The following is a 21836-nucleotide window of genomic DNA, read 5'->3' on the forward strand; positions in this document are numbered from 1 at the left end:
TAAATAATACGCGAACACACTTACTTTAGTTTAGTTCATGTATTAAATTCCTTCTCATACAGAATCTCATCAAGATGGCGACTAGCTCAACAATACATACATATACATCCTTCTTTCACGACTAATCGGCAAGAAGTCCCCAGTCTTTTCATAGGAGAAAACATAGATAGCAGAGAAGCTATTCCATGGAGTAAATGGATGCTACAAGGAATAATTGGGCTTGAAACTACTTTGCATTGATAATCGGTAAGATAAGAAGAGATATTTCGAGATATGTACTGAGTTATATAATTTATAAAATTTCTGAAAATATCGCGGAGAGACCACTGCAAGAGACATTCCAGAGAGATTAAGGCTCATTTGGAGGCATATAGACAGTTGTTTTTCCCTCACTCTGTTTGCGAGTGGAACTGGAAAGAAAATGACTAATAATGGTATGGGATATACTTAGCCATGCACCATATGGTGGCTGTGGACTACGTGAGTAGATGTAGATGTAGATGTAGAAGATAGGCATAATGTAGGATTTAAGGTTGTAGCTAAACTAGGAAGATTGGGAGATGTAATTTGGAGAATGTGACACCCAGGGGAAATAATTAACAGGTACCACTTAGTATATTAAGGTAAGTTTAAGCCATTTTACAATGCCAATTAATTAGAACTGGAATAAAGAGCCACAGTGGTATTGTTTTGACTGGTTTTATTGTCTTCAAATCATGTGACATTGTCTCAAAACAGCCAAAACACTGAGATCCTATACAGGTGCGAGATGCATCATTGGCTGTGACACCATCAATTAAATTTGCTCCATGTCTCTCGAGAAGCAATGTTCAGGATTGCAGTAGATCCTCCAGGAACAGCTGATCAAGCCAAGGGAGGGGTATAGTGGGAAAATCCATCAGATATGTGAAAGTAAAGAGATTTCTTATTGTACGACACAGGTAGAGCTAATGCAGCACCTGTAATCAGTAAATATAGGATTAATGAACACCACAGATATGCCTGTTAATACTGTCTGTAGCTGGAAAATTATACAAGTAGAATAACTGTACAGCACAGGTGATTCTGATATAATGCCTGTGTCTGAGAAAATGTTAGGATGAAACTTCCTGGCAGATTAAAACTGTGTGCCCAACCGAGACTCGAACTCGGGACCTTTGCCTTTCGCGGGCAAGTGCTCTACCAACTGAGCTACCGAAGCACGACTCACGCCCGGTACTCACAGCTTTACTTCTGCCAGTACCTCGTCTCCTACCTTCCAAACTTTACAGAAGCTCTCCTGCGAACCTTGCAGTTAGAGCACTTGCCCGCGAAAGGCAAAGGTCCCGAGTTCGAGTCTCGGTCGGGCACACAGTTTTAATCTGCCAGGAAGTTTCATATCAGCGCACACTCCGCTGCAGAGTGAAAATCTCATTCTGGAAACATCCCCCAGGCTGTGGCTAAGCCATGTCTCCGCAATATCCTTTCTTTCAGGAGTGTTAGTTCTGCAAGGTTCGCAGGAGAGCTTCTGTAAAGTTTGGAAGGTAGGAGACGAGGTACTGGCAGAAGTAAAGCTGTGAGTACCGGGCGAGAGTCGTGCTTCGGTAGCTCAGTTGGTAGAGCACTTGCCCGCGAAAGGCAAAGGTCCCGAGTTCGAGTCTCGGTCGGGCACACAGTTTTAATCTGCCAGGAAGTTTCATATCAGCGCACACTCCGCTGCAGAGTGAAAATCTCATTCTGGAAACATCCCCCAGGCTGTGGCTAAGCCATGTCTCTGCAATATCCTTTCTTTCAGGAGTGTTAGTTCTGCAAGGTTCGCAGGAGAGCTTCTGTAAAGTTTGGAAGGTAGGAGACGAGGTACTGGCAGAAGTAAAGCTGTGAGTACCGGGCGTGAGTCGTGCTTCGGTAGCTCAGTTGGTAGAGCACTTGCCCGCGAAAGGCAAAGGTCCCGAGTTCGAGTCTCGGTCGGGCACACAGTTTTAATCTGCCAGGAAGTTTCATATCAGCGCACACTCCGCTGCAGAGTGAAAATCTCATTCTGGAAACATCCCCCAGGCTGTGGCTAAGCCATGTCTCCGCAATATCCTTTCTTTCAGGAGTGTTAGTTCTGCAAGGTTCGCAGGAGAGCTTCTGTAAAGTTTGGAAGGTAGGAGACGAGGTACTGGCAGAAGTAAAGCTGTGAGTACCGGGCGTAAGTCGTGCTTCGGTAGCTCAGTTGGTTAGAGCACTTGCCCGCGAAAGGCAAAGGTCCCGAGGTCGAGTCTCGGTCGGGCACACAGTTTTAATCTGCCAGGAAGTTTCATATCAGTGCACACTCCGCTGCAGAGTGAAAATCTCATTCTGGAAACATCCCCCAGGCTGTGGCTAAGCCATGTCTCCGCAATATCCTTTCTTTCAGGAGTGCTAGTTCTGCAAGGTTCGCAGGAGAGCTTCTGTAAAGTTTGGAAGGTAGGAGACGAGGTACTGGCAGAAGTAAAGCTGTGAGTACCGGGCGTGAGTCGTGCTTCGGTAGCTCAGTTGGTTAGAGCACTTGCCCGCGAAAGGCAAAGGTCCCGAGTTCGAGTCTCGGTCGGGCACACAGTTTTAATCTGCCAGGAAGTTTCATATCAGCGCACACTCCGCTGCAGAGTGAAAATCTCATTCTGGAAATGTTAGGATGTTTGTACAGCAAATATGGGGCTGTTATGGCACTTGTATCTGGGTCAGTGGTATCAGAGAGCCCTTGCAATAGGGCCACTGAATAAATCTCTCAGAGTGAGAGGAATTAATGAAGTAAAAGGAAGAAAGTTCTTATAGATTCCCAAGTTACAATGTCTTGAAAGTGGGATCAACGTAAGGTTACCATACTGCTGTTGTAAATAAACTTTTCTGAACTGATATGGTATAAGAATATGGAGCAAATGAACAGTGTGCAATCTGCAGAGATCATATGAGCCATTATTTATGAGCAATAGCATAGAACAGGAACCATTCTGTTTGCTTGTGGGTCAGTCCGTACTATCTAGGTTAAGGTAGAATTTAGCTTACAGTACATGTATTTTTCTTATTAATCATTAGCAATAGGTAGTACAAAGAGCATTCAAAAATTTTGCAGTCATTTTTTTTCTTTTTTTTCTTTTCCAGGAGGATAATGAAATTTTTTGTTAACATACTTGGAATATTTAGCTACAAGTTGGTGTATAAAGGTAATTTCTTTTATTTACAGGCGAGCCATAATGAACTGTGAAGTAGATGTCAGGTTGCAACAATGGTCGGTGATGGAGCTCCTCTTCAAGACTGGCAATGACTCTGCCACATCAATTCACAGGATGTTGCTCCCTGTTTATGGGGAGGACACAATGGAGTGCAGCAGTATCCAGCGGTGGTTGCAGTGTTTTAAAGAAGGTGATTTCTCTCTACTGGACAATCCACGATGCGGTAGACCATCAATGGCAGTGAGTGATGTGAATAAGGAGACTATTTATCAAATAAACCAAAAGATTTTTCTGTACACTAGTGACTGAACCAGTGAAACCACACTACACAGTAACAAACGAGTCATTTCAGCAAGCTGGCGTCTCATCACACATCTGTCATTTTGGATGCCATCAATGGTCTACCACATCATGGATTGTCCAATAGAGAGAAATTACCTTCTTTAAATCTCTACAACCAGCTCTGGATATTACTGCAATTCACTGTGTCCTCCCCATAAACAGGGAGCAACTTCCTGTGAATCGATGTGGCAGAGACATCGCCGGTCTTGAAGAGGAACTCCATCACCGACCGTTGTCACGACTCTACTTCATGGTCCATTATGGCTCTCCTGTAAATAAAAGAAAATACTTTTATATACCAACTTATAGCTAAATGTTCCAAGTATGTTAACAAAAAATTTCATTTTCCTCCTGCAAAAAATAAAAAGAATTAGAGATGACTGTGCAAAACTTTGTTGAATGCCCTTTGTAACTTATGAGCACAAATTTATAAGTAGATTTCATTGTCTGTTGGTTATAGTACTAAGATAACAGGATTGTATGCATGTAAGTTAATGAAAAGAGAAACATTCATGGCCAAGTGGTGCCTGTTGTTCATGTGAATCCTGGATAGTATGTCACACCGTTTGTGTAGATGCAAGGTATGGCTCAATGTTATATTGATTATGAGACTTCTGTTTGAGTTGTTAGAGGAAGGTGGTGCAAGTAATAGGAAAAAGTGGGAGAAATGAATTTAGCATGCAAAAAGTAAGTAGGTTAAATACTTTTCTGATTCTCAATGCTCTCCCACAAGATGAAAAGACATAGCTGCTAACAGGACTAAAAGTGACCTGAAGGAAAAAAATGAGAAAATATGGACTCAGTAGTTGAGAAAAAATGTAAATATTGCAGAGGAGAAAGTGATTTTGTGAGAGATGGTAGAAATGTGAATTGTAAATGACTGTAAATAAACCTATATGTGTTCCAGCAAAACTTGAGTGCGAATTTTCTTTGCAGAAGCAGGAAATTGTAAAGAATAAATTTATAAATGGAACATGGAACAAGCAAAAGAATACTGTGACAAGGAGACTGTGTAGTCAGCAGCTTCACATTGCTTTTGTGATGACAGACCACAGTTGCTCCTAGCATGTGACATAGCCTTTAGGAGTATTGCAACCCAATTATAACACCTGAGTGATCACTAACACACTCCAGATGATTTGACATGGCACACTGACTCGTGTAAACAACATAAATCAGCAGGGAGAAACAGTATTTAACCATGGCCAAACAGTTAGTCATTACTTGGCCAGATGAGCAGTATATAACCATCAAAGTGTGTCAATTGGAGGCATTGCCATAACTCTGCCACAACTGGGTCATGTACTGGTGACCGCGGCCCATCTGCTCAGCCTGAATTGCCAACACTTCACCAGCCACCATTCTCTGGTAGCTGGTTCACAGGTTGACCATGGCCAATTTTATCAATGTGCCACCAGGTATATTGCTATCTGCCATAAAGATAGAAGATACTTCTGGCTAGTCTTGCTCTGCATCACATCCGTATGGATCATCTTGTGGCATCTGGTCATGGTTACTAAGTCAGCACCCTGAATCAAAACTCCATCAAATAAGCAGCTCACTTCTCTGTGCCACTGGCTGTTACCATACCTGTTGCAGATTGTGAGATATTACATGAAAAAGGAAACGCACTGGCTGACTGTGCTAGCTGGAAGGAGTAATTAAACACTTGTTCATGCTCATGGAGGAGTTAAATTGAATGAGTAAATAAAGGACCGTATCTATATATCCACTGCTGGTCTGTCTGCCACTTATCCACCTATCTTGTCTGTCTCCCAAACTGTCTATAGACCTTACATAGCCCACAGGAAGACTCAAAGCCATCTTGACAAGCAAGAACAGCTCATCTTTAACTCTGTTTTCCCTCTACTATCACAGACGTGCTACAGACAGAAATAAATTAGATTTATGATGTCATAAAAAGTATCACATTTTCTGAATTATTAGATGCTGGAAGTACACAATTGAATGGCAGAAATAAAGATTTCCTCATTCACATTCTTTAATTGGTTACACAAAAAAATCTGTACAAATCATATTGATCAAGTAATTTGAGCTGAATTTATGGATTCAAAAGCGGATCCAAAATTATACAATATACTGTAATAGCAAAATACTTGACTCATGGTCCATGTGGAAAATCAAATATGAATTCATCAAGTCTGAGTGAATAGAGGTGTGCAGAGCTATATCCAAGACAATGTTTAAATGAGACACAAACAGGAGAAGATGGATATCCTAAGTACAGAAGACAGTCTTCAGAAAATAGCAGTTTCACTGCCAAAATTCAAATTCAAAGTAAGCTAGAGATAGAAGTATCAGTAGATAAGCAGTGGATGTTTCCATAAAATCTGCTTCTGTCAAAAATATTTTAAGTAGACATAAATGTGCAGTACTGCAGCTCGCACCCAAACCTCCAGATGTCAGACACTCAGATCAGTACCAAACATTGTATGTTGATAGAGTATCAACCAAAACACCAATTTAGTTCATGCTATGTGCTGTCATTGAGTAGAATATGCATTAATAGTAACTAAAAGTAACACCAGAACTGTGGAGCACAAGAAAAGCATATCTGTGAGTAGTTTTTTGTAGATCTCATGTGGTTCACTTGGTAGAGCATGAGTTTGTCTTATCAAATGTCACAATAGCAAAAATGTGTGACAGAACAGCACACCTATCTATACAGATGTACTCTATAGGTTTACTACTTTCAACTAATGAAGCAAAAGCAGACTGCCAAAAGAACATTGCTTCAAACTCTGAAAAGTCCTTTTACATGCCAGGAAAATGTTCTCCCAAATAACAGTTTCATGCATAAACAGATAAAAAAAGATTGACAACAGTGGATATGGATATGAATGTAGGACATTTGGTTTAACAAACTCTCATGGTAACAACTCAGCCAAGTAAGATCTTCAAAACAAGTGTTCACAAATACGATTTTCCATTGCTCTGTAGTTTGGGTGTTACTTTTAATTACCATTTACACAAGTTCTACTGGATGACAGCACATAGCATTAACTAAATTGGTATTTTCATTGATACACTATTGACACAAAATGGTTTGTACCAATCTAAGTGTCTGACATCTGGAGGTTTGGGTGTCAGTGAAATCAATTAAATATTTGTGCAAATATGTTAATAAAGGCAGTAATATGGCTGTATCCACAATAACTAGAGATAACAGAGTACAAAATCGAGTACGACACTCCAAATATGAAATACTATGGTATAAAATGGGCAGGTATATAAACTGTGATGTAGTATCTTGGTAAATATTGGGTTCCCCAGTACATTATCAAGAGCAGGCAGTTGTTCATTTAGCAATGCATTTAGAAAACGATCAGTGGAAATATTTTACAAGCGAAACTGCAGAGAGAACAGGCAGTGAACCACTTGCAAATATGGCATTGACAGCATTTTGTTTCCAGTTTTGTCAAAGTGATCTATTTACAAGAACATTGCTACATACAACTGTACCATATGGATTGCAACAATACGATTCTTTCAACAAAATATCAAGAAATTCAAGTCAAAGGACATGAAGGAATTATCAAAGTAATCTATTTATAAGAACATTGCTAACTGCCACTTTACCATATGGATTGCAACAAGATGAATCATCTAGCAAAAAAATCAAGGAACTCCAATCAAAGGATATGAAGGAATCTTCAAAAGTGACACATTGAGATGAATGTTCATGGTGCATCTAGAAAATGCTGAGTGCTTCTATCTCATGAAAAAATGTGTTTCACACATTTTCAAGAAGTTGATGTTCTATAAAGAAAGGGATAACTGAATGACGGATTACTTTATTTCATATTAGGAGATTGTTGACTATTTAAGTGGAGTTGAGAGTATTCATGAATATGAAACACTAACATTTTTATGATTTTGTAAACATTTATTTTTACAATAGAATGTCCTGGATGGAATAATAACAATATTATGAAAAGGATAGATTAGAACTAACAACATAGAGGAGATGCTGAGTTGCAAACAGGTGTAATGGAAAGACTGCTGTACACTTAAGCTTATGGACTAAAATCCTTTTTCTGAAGTAGAGAACACACACACACATTCACACAAGCACAACCCACACATAGATGATCACCATCTCTGACCGTTGTGGGCAGACTATGTCATAACTGCACCTGATGGAAGAAACTATCCATTGTGAGTAGGAGGGTAATGAGGAGGCATGAGGCAGAGAAGGATCATTTTCATGGAAGGGGTGAGGGAAGATGTAGTGCTGCTTGTGGAAGCCTACGGGGGCATGGTGGGTGTAGGGTAGAGCTGCTAGGTGCAGTCAGGAGACTTTTTTGGAGGGAGAAGGAGGTGGGTTAGAGGAGGGTGGGGGGGGGGGGGAGGGGTGAGTGGGAAAGGAGAGAAGTGGAGAAGCGGAAAAGGACTATAGCTGCAATAATGGAATAGAAGGCTGTGTTGTGCTGCAGAGGGAGTGGCAAGGTGGTAGGTAGGTGGAGGATGCAGACTAATGAAGGATGAGGCCTGGGGGTTAAGAGAATATAGGGTGAATTGCAGTGAGTCCTGTACAATTCAGAAAGACTGGTGTTGTTTGGAAGGATCCAGATGGCACAGGCTGTGAAGCAGTCATTAAAGTGAAGCGCATTGTGTTGTGAAACTTGGTGGACAGACAGCTTGCTAGTCATCATGCCCATGTAGAAAGCAGCACAGTGGTTGCAGCTTAGTTTGTATATCACATGACTGTTTTCACAGGTAGCCCTGCCTTTGATGGAATAGGAGATGCTTGTAACTAGACTGGAGTATATGATTTGGGGGAGAGGCAGATGGTGGGCTTGTGAGAACTGGTAGGTGACTGGAAAAATAAGGCATGTGAGATCTGTTTCTGTACAAGGTTGGGAGGGTAATTTTTGTATCTGAAGACCTCAGTGAGATGTGTGGTATGTTAGGAGAGGGATTGCTCATCACTGCAGGTGCAGTGACCATGGGTGGCTAGGTTTTGGGGAAGGAACTTCTTGGTATGGAATGGGTGGCAGCTTGGAAGTGGAGGTATTGTTCGTGGTTGATAGGTTTGATATGGTTGGACGTTCTGATGTAAGCCATTCCAGAAGTGGAGGTCAACATCAAGGACGTTGGCTTGTCAGGTTGAGGACAAGATGATGCAAATGAGGGGGAAGGAATTGAGATTCTGTAGTAATGTTGATATGATGTCCTCATCCTCACTCCACAAACATTTCATCAATGAGTTGAAATCAGGCGAGGGGTTTGGGATTCTGGGTGGTTAGGAAGGATTCCTGTAGATAGTTTGTGTAGAATGGTGTCATGCAGGTGCCCATTGTTGTACTACATACATATGTGTTTGTGGGTGATGCCTTCAAAGGAGAAGTGATTGTAGGTGAGAATATACTTGTTCATGGTGATCAGGAATGAAGTTGTATGATTGGAATCAGTTGGGCTTTGGAAAAGTAGTGTTCAACAGCAGGAAAGTCATGGGCACTGGGAATGTTAATACAGAGAGAGGTGGCATTAACCGTGATGAGCAGGGTATCATATGCTGTAGGAACAGGAGATGGTTGGTATCTTTTATGCAGGATGAAGTTATGGATAACAGGCTGAAGATGTAAATAAATGAGAGCAGAGATTCTCTGTGTGAAGGCACAGTAATCAGCCACAACAGGACATCCTGAGTGGTTGGGCTTATGGACTTCAGGAAACATGTAGAAATTAGGTGTGTGGGGAGGGGTAGGGGTGAGGAGAGAGAGAGAGAGAGAGACTTAAGAGACTTAGAATAGAGATATTGGGATGGGCCTAAGTATTTGAGGAGGAACTGGAAATTCTGTTGGAGTTCCATAATTTGCTCACTGTAGCAGGGTTTGTAAGTGGATAAATCTGACAGCTGGCACAGTCCATCCATCCCAGTATGTATGGTTCAAAACCAAAGCGTTTCTCGGTAGTTAGAATTGTAAGGTCAGGATCAGTTTTCAGATGGTGATAGAATGCATTTCTTTCTGCAGATGTGAGGCTGTATTCTGTGTTGATGGATCTGGGGAATGATGGTGAGGCAACATTTGAGATTAAGAAATTCTGGAATGCTAACAGGGGGTGACTTTGGAGCAGTAGCTATGGATTAGAGTTGGATGTAGTATTGAACTGAGTCAGACAGGATTCAGTATTGGTTTCTGTTTGAGTCTGATTGGTAGGGTTGATATTGAAACAGTGTTTTCACTGTAGGAATCAGGAGATGGAGAGAAGTTCTTTAACAATTCCAGTGTGATTGAATTTGAGAGTAGAACTAAAGGTAATGCCTTTGAAAAGGAATGACACTTCCGTGGGACTAAGGCTTTTGGCTCTGGTTGGATTCTTGTTTCTGTTTGGTGGTGGGAGGGAGCTTCTGAGAGTGTTGTGAATGTAGTAGGTCTGTGAGGCAATGTTTGTTGTCTATGAGGGGATGTGGGGTAGGTTTGGAGACTCTTGTAGAAGTGATGGATAATGGTATTCTATGGCAGGAACATGAGATGGAGAGTTTTCTGAGATGACGTTGTGCAAGCTGCTGTAGTTCCTGGGGGTCAAGAGTTTCATTGTGAGAGATGGGTTGCAGGACTTTGAGATTGTAGGACAGGATAATTTTGTGGGAGCACATGAGGTATTGCAAGGCGGCATGGACCTGATTTACATGGTTTTGTGGGACTAGGTTGGTGAGGGCTATGAACTATCAGAATTTGAATAGGTAGAAGTCATTGTGGAAGAAGGGATTGCAGCTTTAGAAGGGTAATTATATAGTCTGTTCATTTCGAGGGGGGGGGGGGGGGGGGGGGTGAGATTCAATGAGCTAGGCAACTATGCAGGAATTGTGGGTGTGACTGGGTTCTGGATAGTGATATGCAAACTTTTCTGTATTGGTGCAGATGGAAGAAATAAGGATCCTTAGCAAAGGACAAAAAAATGTGTAAAAATGAAATACTTAAAAGTACAAGGGATAAACTCATAAAATATGTAAAAAAGCATGTAAATCTCACAAAAAGGATGGAATGGATGAAGTATGGGGGAAATAATTGGAAGCTGAGAGAGTAGGGCCTGTAGGGAAAGGAGAAAACTAACAACAAATGAGATAAAAACAAAGTAATATCTGGAGAAAGAATCACAATCAGGCACCTAAAAACTGACCCCAACCTTATATTCCTACTTTCCAGTAATGGCTCTGCCAACATGGTTTGGAGCTGCAGGGATTACCTGGCAGAGGGACTCCACCAGCTGTCAGATTTGTGCAGCAACAAAACCTGCCATAGTGACCCCATTCCCAAAATCCAACAGGATGTTCAGGCTATCTTCAAATCATTAGATCCATGAAAGAACCATTCACCTGAGTCTTTCTCTCTCCTCACCCCTACTGCAGCCCAAACTCCTACCTTCCACATGCTTCCTAAAGTCTATAAACCCAGGTTCGCAGGACACACCATTGGAGGCAGTTACTTTTCCCCGACTGAAAGACTCTGTGCTCTCATAGACCTACACCTTCAGTCTATTACCCATAACCTACTGTTGTATATAAAAGACAATGACCATTTCCTCCAGCGACTCTCCACAGTTCCTGTTCCTTTACCACACTGTGCTCTACTCATCAATGTTGATGTCACCTCCCTCTATACTGACATTCACAATGCCCATGGCCTTGTCACTGTTGAACACTACCTTTCTCAAGCCCAACTAACTCACTGACTCCAAACATACTCCTTCTTGGTCACCCTATCCACATTCCTCCAGAACCTCAACAACCCCTTGCCTCATGGCTCATATCCCTGCTGTAGACATAGATGCAACATCTGTCCCATACACCCTCCCACCACTACCTACTACAGTCCTATTCCATCAAAGGCAGGGAAACCTGTGAAAGTGCTCATGTGATCTACAAACTAAGCTGCAACAACTGTGCTGCTTTCTATATGGGCATTATTGCTAATACTCTGGCCAAGAGGCAGCAGGACCACCCAGCTGCTGATCATGCTTCCCAACACAAAGTGTTTACTTCAGTAACTGCTTCATGGCTTGTCATCTGGATCTATCTTACCAGCTGTTCTGAATTGTGCAGTTGGGAACTGTCTCTTCAACATATCCTACATTTCCATAAATCTCCCGGAACTTAACCTTTGCTAGTCCCTCTCCTCCACCTACCTTTCACCTTCATTGTTCCTACTGCTGCAGAACACAGCCTTTTATTCTGCCAATGCAATCATTAGTCCTTTTCACCTTCTCTGTTTCCCTCCTTTTTCACTCACCTGGCCCCCCCTCTCCCACTCCCCCAAGACCCCCTGACTGGACCCAGCAACCCTAACTCGTGTGCATCACATCCCTGCAGGCTCCCACCCTCATCCTGCTAAACCCTCCATTCTCACTCATTATCACCTCCTTATCCTCACCACTCACATCAGAGTGCTGCTCTGATCAGATGTAGTGACATTGTAGTCTGCCCAAAGTGGCTAGAGATGCTGTGTGTGAATTCTATGCTTATGTGAATGTGTGTGTATTTTCCCCTTCAGAAGGCCTTTTGACAGAAAGCTTAAATGCACAGCAATCTTTTTGTTGTGCCTATCTGTGACTCAACATCTCTCTATATGGTGAGTAGTACTCTATACTTTTTGTAGTGTTATCAAATAAATTAAGCAATTTTGCTTTTGCAATTCAAGTACTAGCAAATTCCTGATGTGGGTACACAAAAAATGGCATATCATAGTTATTTTGAATCTGACAAAAAAGGAAAAAAAGGGTCAGGCACGTGTACTTCATGGAAAAAGTCTTGTCTTCCATTATTTCAGAACCTAAAAATTATAACTCTTCCCTTCCTGTAAATTTACTAAATTATAAGTTTCTTACACAAATTGCTTGAGGAGGAATAAAGAGAACTTTATGCTGTCCACAGACGACATCTGAAATGATTTTTGCAGCTCCACAGTATAGTAAGGTGAAAATATGTGATAAGTAAATAAGTAAAACATATGTTGTATAACATCAGAGATTTGAAAAATAAGGTTCCAGTAGTCTGTGAGAGGAATTTTGCTATTCAGCAGAAGAACTCATTGAAGGTGAAATGATAATTTGAGCAATGGGTGACTTGATATTATATTATTCTTTTGTTGTGTGTATACACTGATGCTAAAAAACTTGTATTAATATTAGGGTACTGTTATTATCATCAATTGTTCTATTTTTTAGTGAAGTTTAAAATGTGCCTTTTGTTTCTGAGTCAAATTATTTAGCTTGTGTATGTTATGATACCAATAAATCAAAATTGAAAAAGAAATCATAATTCATGATACCAAGAACTATTTTATAATGTGAATGGATAGATAAAAAATCTACTCACCAAGCGGTGGCAGTAGAATACACATAAAAAAAGGTTTAACTTTTACAAACTTTGAGAACCAGTGGCTTGCTCTTTTGGCAAAACAGTCGAAGGAGAAAGAAGAGGTGTGAAGGAAAAGGAACAGAGAGGTTTAGGGAAAGGAGTTCAGTTCCGATAATTCACCCAGAACCCCAGATCAGGTCTTCCCTACCAGATGGTATGAGATTTAGTTATTGTAGTAGGTTGGTAAAAAGGAGTATAAATTATGGAGAAATGTGGAAGAAGTGGCCTATATAACCTTCACAGACCATAAAAAACTTACAGGAGTGTACACAGCACACAGAAATACTGCAAACTGATTTTCAAATCCTCTCATAAAGTGTTACTAGTGCTCTCAGACACTTCCACTTTACAAATTAATTTGTATCAGATGATATAAGCAAGACTTCCAATTGCAACTAGCAGCAACAAAAGACTGGCCTAGATGTAACAGAACTCTAACTTTCAGATCCAGAGGTATTTTCATTTGGAAAGAGATAGGAAAAGACTGAGTGGATAAATGTTCAGGGATTATGTAGGAAAATTACAAAAGACCATGAGTCAAGCTTGATCTGTCTTCCCAATCTAGTGACTCTAGTTGACTTTCATATTTAATTCGTCAGTATTCCCATTTCTTCCAAAGCTGTTCTTTCTTTTAATCTAAAATGCAACTTTTAAAAACTAGCATTTTTGTAATGTGTTCCTTGTTTCTGTGTGATTTGTTTTTCAGTAATTTATTTCATTAAAAAAAACGCTACTTTTTTGTAGCTACCTGACTCATATTTCATTCCAGGGACCTGTGTTATCCTGTGCTGTTGGAGCAATGACAAGAGACATACAACTGGTGAAAATGGGTATATTAAACGAAATTTTTGGTCTCCTGTTTTGTATAATAGAAGGATTCTTTTGTGGTCTCATTATTGGTCTATCAACAGAACACTTTGGTACAGGTGAATGGCCCACAGAAGAAATGATTTCTAGGTAAGTACTCAGAAATTTAATTATCCTTTTGGCACTATATTAATATTATATAACCATTGTTTTAAAAATGTATAAGACAATGAAAGTCTGTGATAAATCATTTGAACTTTTAAAATTTAACTTGCAGAGTGATTATTAAATGTTTAATTCAAGAAGCATTTGAAATAAATTTGTCATGACGGAGTAAAATTTTATGATGCTTACCACAGAGAAGATGAGAAATGAAACGTTAATCCATAGTGACAAGTCACTAAAATTAACTGAATTGAGTTTTTATTCATCCTTTGACAATTTATACTGAATGTATTTCATCGGTATATATATTCTGTCTGCAGCTGAAAAGAATGCACTGTCTGCAGCTGAAAAGAATGCATTTCATTCAGTGGTACTGTTTTCTCATCTTGTTTCTTTCTTTTAATATGGATGTGATGTCTGCAGTCATATTTCACTTGAACTTTGGAGCTATAAATAAAACATGAGACCATAACTGGTGAATAACTGACAGACAACAAGGCTGACAATCAATCTAGTCAGAAGATAAATTGTTTTAGACAGGGAGTGAGGGGAAGGGCTGTTTCCTAGGTCCCACATACATATATACATACATACATACATACATTAATCCTTGTTCCATAGATCATGAATATGACATTTTGTAATTATGTGGAACATGTCACTTTAACATGAGTTTCCTTTACACAAAATAATTTTTTTTTCTTACAGTTACTACTTCATATCTAAGAATTCATCTATTGAGTAGAAGGAATAGTCATTCAGAAATTTTTTATGAGGGTAATCCCAAAAGTAAGGTATCCTCTTTTTTTATAAGTGCATAGACCTTTTTATTTCTACAATGGTTTACATCAGTTTACAGCTTGAATATTTGTCAATTTTTGACATAATCACCATTTCTGTCGATGCATTTTTATAGACACTGTGGCAGTTTTTTTATGCTCATGTCATACTAGCTCGCTGCCATGCTGTTCAGAAGTTGTGAACCTCTTCTTTCACCTCATTGTCAGAGCTGTATCACTGGGACCGCAATTAATGCTGACAAGTACTGTGAGACTCTGAAAAAAACTCAAATGGGCAATTCAGAACCAGAGAAGAGGAATGTTGAGCAAGGGCATACACATTCTCCATGACAATGCTCACCCACACATCACTTGGCAAACTGTTGCTCTCCTGCAACAGTTTCAGTGGAACATAATCACCCACCCACCCTATAGTCCTGACTTGGTGCCCAGTTCCCTAGGTTAAAAGAACATTTGGCCAGAAAATGGTTCAGCTCTGACGATGAGGTGAAAGAAGAGGTTCATAAGTTTCTGAACAGCATGGTCGCGAGATGGAATGACATGGGCATAAAAAAACTGCCACAGTGTATACAAAACTCCATCAACATAAATGGTGATTATGTCAAAAAATAGCTAAATGTTCAAGCTGTAAACTGATGTAAACCGTTGTAGAAATAAACAGGTTTATGTACTTATAAAAAAATAGGAGGTCTTACTTTTGGGATTACCCTCGTAATTTGCTTTTAAATGTTGGTTGGCTATCTGTCAGACTTTAAATACTATTTGGTAAATGACCGAAGATTTTTGTGGCCACATGATTCACCCCTTTCTGTGCCAAAGTGAGATTAATCCAGAGTAGTGAAGATCATCCTTTCTTCTAGTGTTGTAGCTATGCACTTCGCTGTTATTTTTGAATTGGGATGGGTTATTAATGACATATTTCATAAGTGACTATATGTATTGTGAAGGTACTGAGAATATCCTGAGTTGCTAAAATAAATATCTGCAAGGTGATCTTAGGTGGGCTCCAGCTATTATTCTGATTACACGCTTTTGAAGAATGAATACTTTCCCTCTTAATGATAAATTGCCCCAAAGTATGATGCCATATGAAAGCAGTGAATGAAAATAGGCATAGTAGGCTAATTTACTGATATGTTCATCACCAAAATTTACAGTAACCCTAATAGCATAAGTAGCTGAACCTAACTGTTTCAGCAGATCATCGATGTGTTTCTTCCAATTCAATTTCTCATCAATGCACACACCCAGATATTTTGAGTATTCTGCCTTAGCAATAGACTTCTGTTCATAGTCTATATTTATCAATGGTGTTATGCCATTTACTGTACAGAATTATATAAACTGTGTTTTCTCAAAATTTAGTAAGAGCCCATTTGCAGAGAACCACTTAATAATTTTCTGAAAGACATTATTTGTGATTTCCCCAGCTGATTCTTGCTTGTTGGGTATCATTACCATACTTGTATCATCACCAAAAAAGAACTAGCTTTGCATCTTCATGAATATAGAGTGGCAAGTCCGTAATATATATTAAGAACAATAAGGGATCCAAGACTGAACTCTCTGGACCACCATTCTTGACACCTTCCCAGTTAGAGGACTCTGCCGGATTTTGCACACTATCTATACTGTTAATTTCAACCTTCAGCATTCTTCCAGTTAAGTATGAATTAAACCATTTGTGCACTGTCCCACCAATACCACAATACTTAAGCTTATCTAGAAGAATTCCATGTTTCACACAGTCAAAAGCCTTTGAGAGATCACAGAATATCCCAATGGGTGATGTTCAGTTATTCAATGCATTTAATATTTGACCAGTGAAAGCATTTATAGCATTTTCTGTTGAAAAGCATTTCTGAAAATCAAAGTGACATTTCGTTAGTACTTGATTTTTACAAATATGTGACGCTACTCTTGAATACACAACTTTTTCAAGAATTTTGGATAAAGCTGTCAAAATTGAGATTGGGCGGTAGTTGTTAGCATCAGATTTATCCTCTTTTTTATGCAATGGTTTAACAATAGTGTATTTCAGTCTGTCTGGAAAAATGCCCTGTTTCAGTGAGCTACTACATATGTAGCTGAGAATTCTACTTATATGTTGGGAACAAGTGTTTAGTACTCTGTTGGAGATGCCATCAATTCCATGTGAGCTTTTACTTATGGGAATCAGGTTGCTTAGCTTCTGTAATAACCTGAACACCACTTGTATGAAACTTGTATTTATTCTAACTGCACAATTACACATATACACACATAAACGAGCCTTGCGAGCATCACCGGTCGAAATGTAAACACACACTGCACAGAGGTGCGTGGCCAGACCCGCGTCCTAAGAGTGTGTCAGCGCACAGAGATTCCACTCTGCTCTATTCTGGTGGTCGATGACTGCCACAGAGCGCCCCCCCCCCCCCCCCCCCCTTGCAGTGCGGAGCACGGTGAGAGGAGGTGATGTAGATTGGCATGGTGATCGGTCCGTTGTGATGAAGTCGCAGTGCCATGCCGGTGGGCGTAGCGAGTGGCCGAAATGGAAAACTGGGATCAAGCGGCCTGGTGATGCAGGGGTGTGGTGTGCCATGAGTGGCACACGAAGCAGTGGTGGCCATCCTCGTCGATCGAAGCGGTGAATGCCGCCTCCTCCATGCCTGTCGGTAGCACAAACATGTGTAGGAGTGTAACCTGGGTAGCTGAATCGTCTCAATGTGCAGGGGGGAACGTGCAGGACGAACAGTTTCCCATCTCGTAGCTGGAGAGACAGGTCCTTGACTGGAAAAGGTGACACATTGACGTGGAAAACTGCGACGCTGGCATTGTCGGTCTGCGTCGACCAGTCGACGGAAACAATAAGGTGAGGGGAGGGAGGGGTGAAACCTTCACACGCGACCTTTCCTGCAGCCTCTCAGCCTCTGAGCTGGGGGGAGAACACGAACCACTGGTGTCACACGCATCATCACACACATCGTCACACGCATCATGGGTATCGGAGCGGGGGGGGGGGGGGGGGGAGGGGGGGGGGTTCGGCACATTTGAGGTATTAGAGATGGAAGGTGGCATGAGAGTGTGGTAGGGATGGGAGTTGTATTCTGAAGTTGTCTCGTCGTTGAGGCACCAAGTTGGTTTAAGGCGCGAGACGGACACTGTTTGTGTTCTACCGTTGCACAGCATGTCAAGGGTCTGCAGTGAGCAGCTTATCACTTTGTGTGGGCCCGAGCAGGGCAGGTGTAGTGTGGGTTGTACCATATCATCGCGCAGCATCATGTAATTGCAAAAGTGTAGGTCTTTGTGCACAAAGACATGAGGGACTGTGTGTGCTCGTGGGGGCGGGGGGGCGTACATTCGCGGCGAAGTGTCAGACGCGTTCTATAAGCGTCGGAAGTTATGACTGCGGGGGAGGATCGGAATCCTTGACGAATTGAGCTGGGAGGATGAGGGGTTCCCCGTACAACAATTCCACTAGGGAGGCTTGCAAATCATCTTTGTAAGCTGAACGGACACCTAGTAGTATCCAGGGGAGGGCTTTGGATGAAGATCTGTTGTGGCACATCAGCGCTGCTTTTAATGTGCGGTGCCAGCGCTCAACCAACCCATTGCTTTGCAGGTGGTAGGTGGTTGTACGTAATTTGTTCGCACCACATAGATCACATAATTCGCCAAAGAGCACAACTTCAAATAGTTGTCCCTGGTCCATCGTGACCGAAGATGGGCAACTGAACCGCGTGATCCAGGAGGCGATGAAGGCCTGTGCGACAGAGTCGACAGTAATGTCTGTTATTGGAATCGCCTCCACCCACCTACTAACACGGTCGATGATAGATGAAATGTATTGGAAACCCTTGGAAGGAGGGAGTGGTCCGACCAGGTCAAGATGGATGTGACAGAACCTCCCTTTCGGTACCTCAATCGATCCCAACAGTGGGTATGCGTGACTGTTGACCTTAGCGTGTTGGCAAGGTATGCATGCTCGTGTCCAGTTTTTGCAGTCTCCTCTAACCCCAGTCCATACGAATCGCTCTGTTATGAGGCGTGTCGTAGCCCGAATACTGAGATGTGCTAGGTCGTGGATAGCGGCAAATAACTTACGGCACAAGGCGGCCAGTACTAGGGGGCGGGCAGTACCTGTGGAGACGTCACAGAGTACTGGTAAGGCTGAACCTGGAATTCAGCGGGGCTCAGTTGAGAGTGAGGTGGACTCGCTATTCAGTAACTGTTGAATGTCATCATCCACTTGTTGCTGGGCAGCTAGGTCGACGAAGTCCCAAGAAAACGAGATCATACCGACACATGACATGCAGTCAGCAACGACGTTGTCTGCACCCTTGATATAACGGACGTCTGTTGTGAATTGACATATTAGGTCCTTGTGTCTGAAACAGCAGGGGAGAAGGTCGGTTGTAGGATTATGCACAGCATCCACCAACAGTTTGTGGTCTGTATATATGGTCACTGACCTACCCTCATTGTCCTCTCGGAAATGCCAAACTGTCTCATAAATAGCAAAGAGTTCTTGGTCGAAAGTGGACCACTTACGCTGGGAGGCTGACAACTTCCGTGAAAAGAAACGTAGTGGTTGTGCGGAGCCTGCCATCTGCTGCAGGAGCACAGCGCTGATAGCAGCATCACTTGCGTCAGCTGTGATTGATATTGGGGCGTCAGATACACGGTGCGTGAGCGTGACAGCATTCGATAGTGCTGTTTCAAGTGCGTCAAACATGCGTCATGTCGTTGCCCCACAGGACCTTGTGGAGCCCTGAAGTATTCTTTCCGATGAGTGCGTCGGTCAACGGAGCCTGTAGGGATGCGGCGTGTGGGATGTGCCGCCAGAAAAAATTTATCATCCCTAAAAAACGACGTAGGTCACGAAAAGTCTCAGGCGGGGGGGAGGGGGGGGGGTTGTGTATAAAGGCGACTCTGTGTGACTTGGGGCAGGTCCCTTCCGTGGAAACAGTATAGCCCAAAAATGTCACACTAACGGACCACAACTGAGATTTATCATCGTTGATTTGGACTCCATTCTCGGCAAGAATACTAAGAACTGTTGATAGTGCTGTTCATGTTCCTTGAGGGTAGTTGATGAAATGAGGATGTGTTCCAAATATGCGTAACAGTATGGGAGTGAGAAAAGGATGGAGTCAATAAACTGTTGCCAAGTCTGTGCGGCGTTTTTGAGGCTGTACGGCATGTAACAGTATTCGTACAGCCCAAAAGGTGTGATAATTGCTGTTTTAGGGATGTCGTACTGATACTTGGGGATCTGATGGTACACTTTTCAGCATTCAAGTACACTGAAAGTGCGTGCACCATGGAGTTGTTGGGCGAAATCTTGTATGTTTGGTATAGGGTAGTTGTCTAAAATCGTTCTGGCGTTCAACTGTCGGTAGTCGCCACAAAAATGAAATGAACCATCCTTCTTGGGCACTAGATGGATAGACGAAGACCAATTGCTGTTAGATGGATGGACAGTACCTGAATCTAACAGCTCCTGTACAGCAGTTTTTGCATGCTGTAATTTGGTGGCATTAAGGCGTCGAGCCTTGTTGCGTACTGGGGGACTTCCGTGGTGTTCAAACGGAGACAGGTACCATTAGTAATCACCTATCACCTGCAGGACACCCTGGGGAACCACACTTGAACTAGGTGGAGTGACACGCACTACATTAGAGGTAGGAATGTCACTGACCTGTGGGAAAATGCATTGTTGCGGAGGTATCTGCACCTCGGTGGAGTTCTCGTGGGTGTATCCCCGTAGTGCGGAAGCATCCCCTGGTGCCTCCCATGCACGTGACAGTTCGGCTGACATGGTGGTGATCAGCTGTTGCAGGCACGCGTTTTCGGCGTGAAGGTCGGTGATCACGAGGCACTGGGTTGTCGGGCACGACCGGTCACGGAGAGCTCTGCCGTGAGATGGGCGCATTCGGCTGTCATGGTGGGCAAGGTATCACAGTGTGTGCCAGGGGGCGGGGGGAAGGTGGCGAAAATCCCTGGTATCCTGTTGCCAGAAGCGTGATGTAGGAGGGCTGCTACCTTGAGGTCTGGCGAGAGCACAAAGTAATGCAGGAAATCCATACCGATAATGGGCAGTCGACATCTGTGACGCAAAATGTCCAGGTGCAGCATAAATCAGGCGAGAGATTTAGTTGGAGTTTGGCTGAACTGTGGACACGAATTTCGGAATTGTTGGCTGCTCACAGTGGCACTGTGTGTGTCAATGTCAAAGATGGGGCGCTCAACTTAGGAATGACGCTAGCATCGGCGCCCGTGTCCATGAGGAAATAGAGTGTACTCGTCCTGTCGTGGATGTACAGTCTACCGGCATGGTGGGCAGCGGGGGTAGTCAATCGATAATGTTTTTGGTGCACTAAACAGCCGGTGCGAGCTGTGGCCCCTATTCTGACTCGCGCTTCCTGTTTGGGTAGATGCAGGGTGCGCTACAAGAATGTGCAGCGTCGCCGAACGTGATATGATACCAGCATAGTGGGTACGCTGTTGCACCTGTGTGGAGGTGGGCGGGGCAACCGGTTGAGGAATTGTAACAAGTACGGCCGTCTGGCCACCAGGGGCCCCCATTGGCTGTTGCTGCAAGCTGCGCACCTGGCCTCTGCCGGCCGGCTGGTGAAATGTAGTAGATGTGATGGCAGTCTCGCCAACATTCGGAGTGTCGGAAAAACAGGAGGACGCGACCTGGTGATGTATGATATGGAATATGCCTGGTCTGCCAGTTGTAGTTTTTCCTCCAGAGTGGCGTTTTGGTAAGCCAACAGGTGTAGATGGAGGTCTGGCTGTAATTTCATAAGCCACAATGCCCAGAGTGCGAGGTCAGGGAGTAGGTCCTTGCCCACCCGGGCCTTTAAGTGGTGCCAAAGTTGTGAAGGCGTACGGTCCCCTATTGGCACGTCTTGAATTATGTAGTGGATGGCTTCTGCTGGAGGGTGTGATAAGGGCTCAATGATGCGAGCTCTTGCGATAGCATATTTGTGCTGGCTTGGTGGCGAGAGCAATAGGTCACTGACCAGGTCCAGTTCGTTGTGGAGGTGGGTAATTCAACAAATGAAATGTGCGTCATCTCCCCACACTCCGCGAATGTCCAGAATATTGTCCACTAACACAAACCATGATATAGCGTTGTCCTTCTGTAGTTGTGGCAGCTTCAGAAATTGCCCT

General features: G+C 42.6%; 1 protein-coding gene across 1 annotated transcript in view; it reads left to right on the plus strand.

Moving 5' to 3' along the window:
* LOC126176703 (uncharacterized) overlaps positions 1–21836 on the plus strand; it is a 244902-nt gene that overhangs the window by 126746 nt on the left and 96320 nt on the right. Inside the window, exon 7 of the mRNA XM_049923870.1 lies at positions 13670–13857. Within this exon, the coding sequence (XP_049779827.1) occupies positions 13670–13857 (188 nt within the window). The remainder of the gene's footprint in view (positions 1–13669; positions 13858–21836) is intronic.

Source organism: Schistocerca cancellata, chromosome 3 (genome assembly GCF_023864275.1).
Source record: "Schistocerca cancellata isolate TAMUIC-IGC-003103 chromosome 3, iqSchCanc2.1, whole genome shotgun sequence".
Taxonomy (NCBI): Eukaryota; Metazoa; Arthropoda; class Insecta; order Orthoptera; family Acrididae; genus Schistocerca; species Schistocerca cancellata.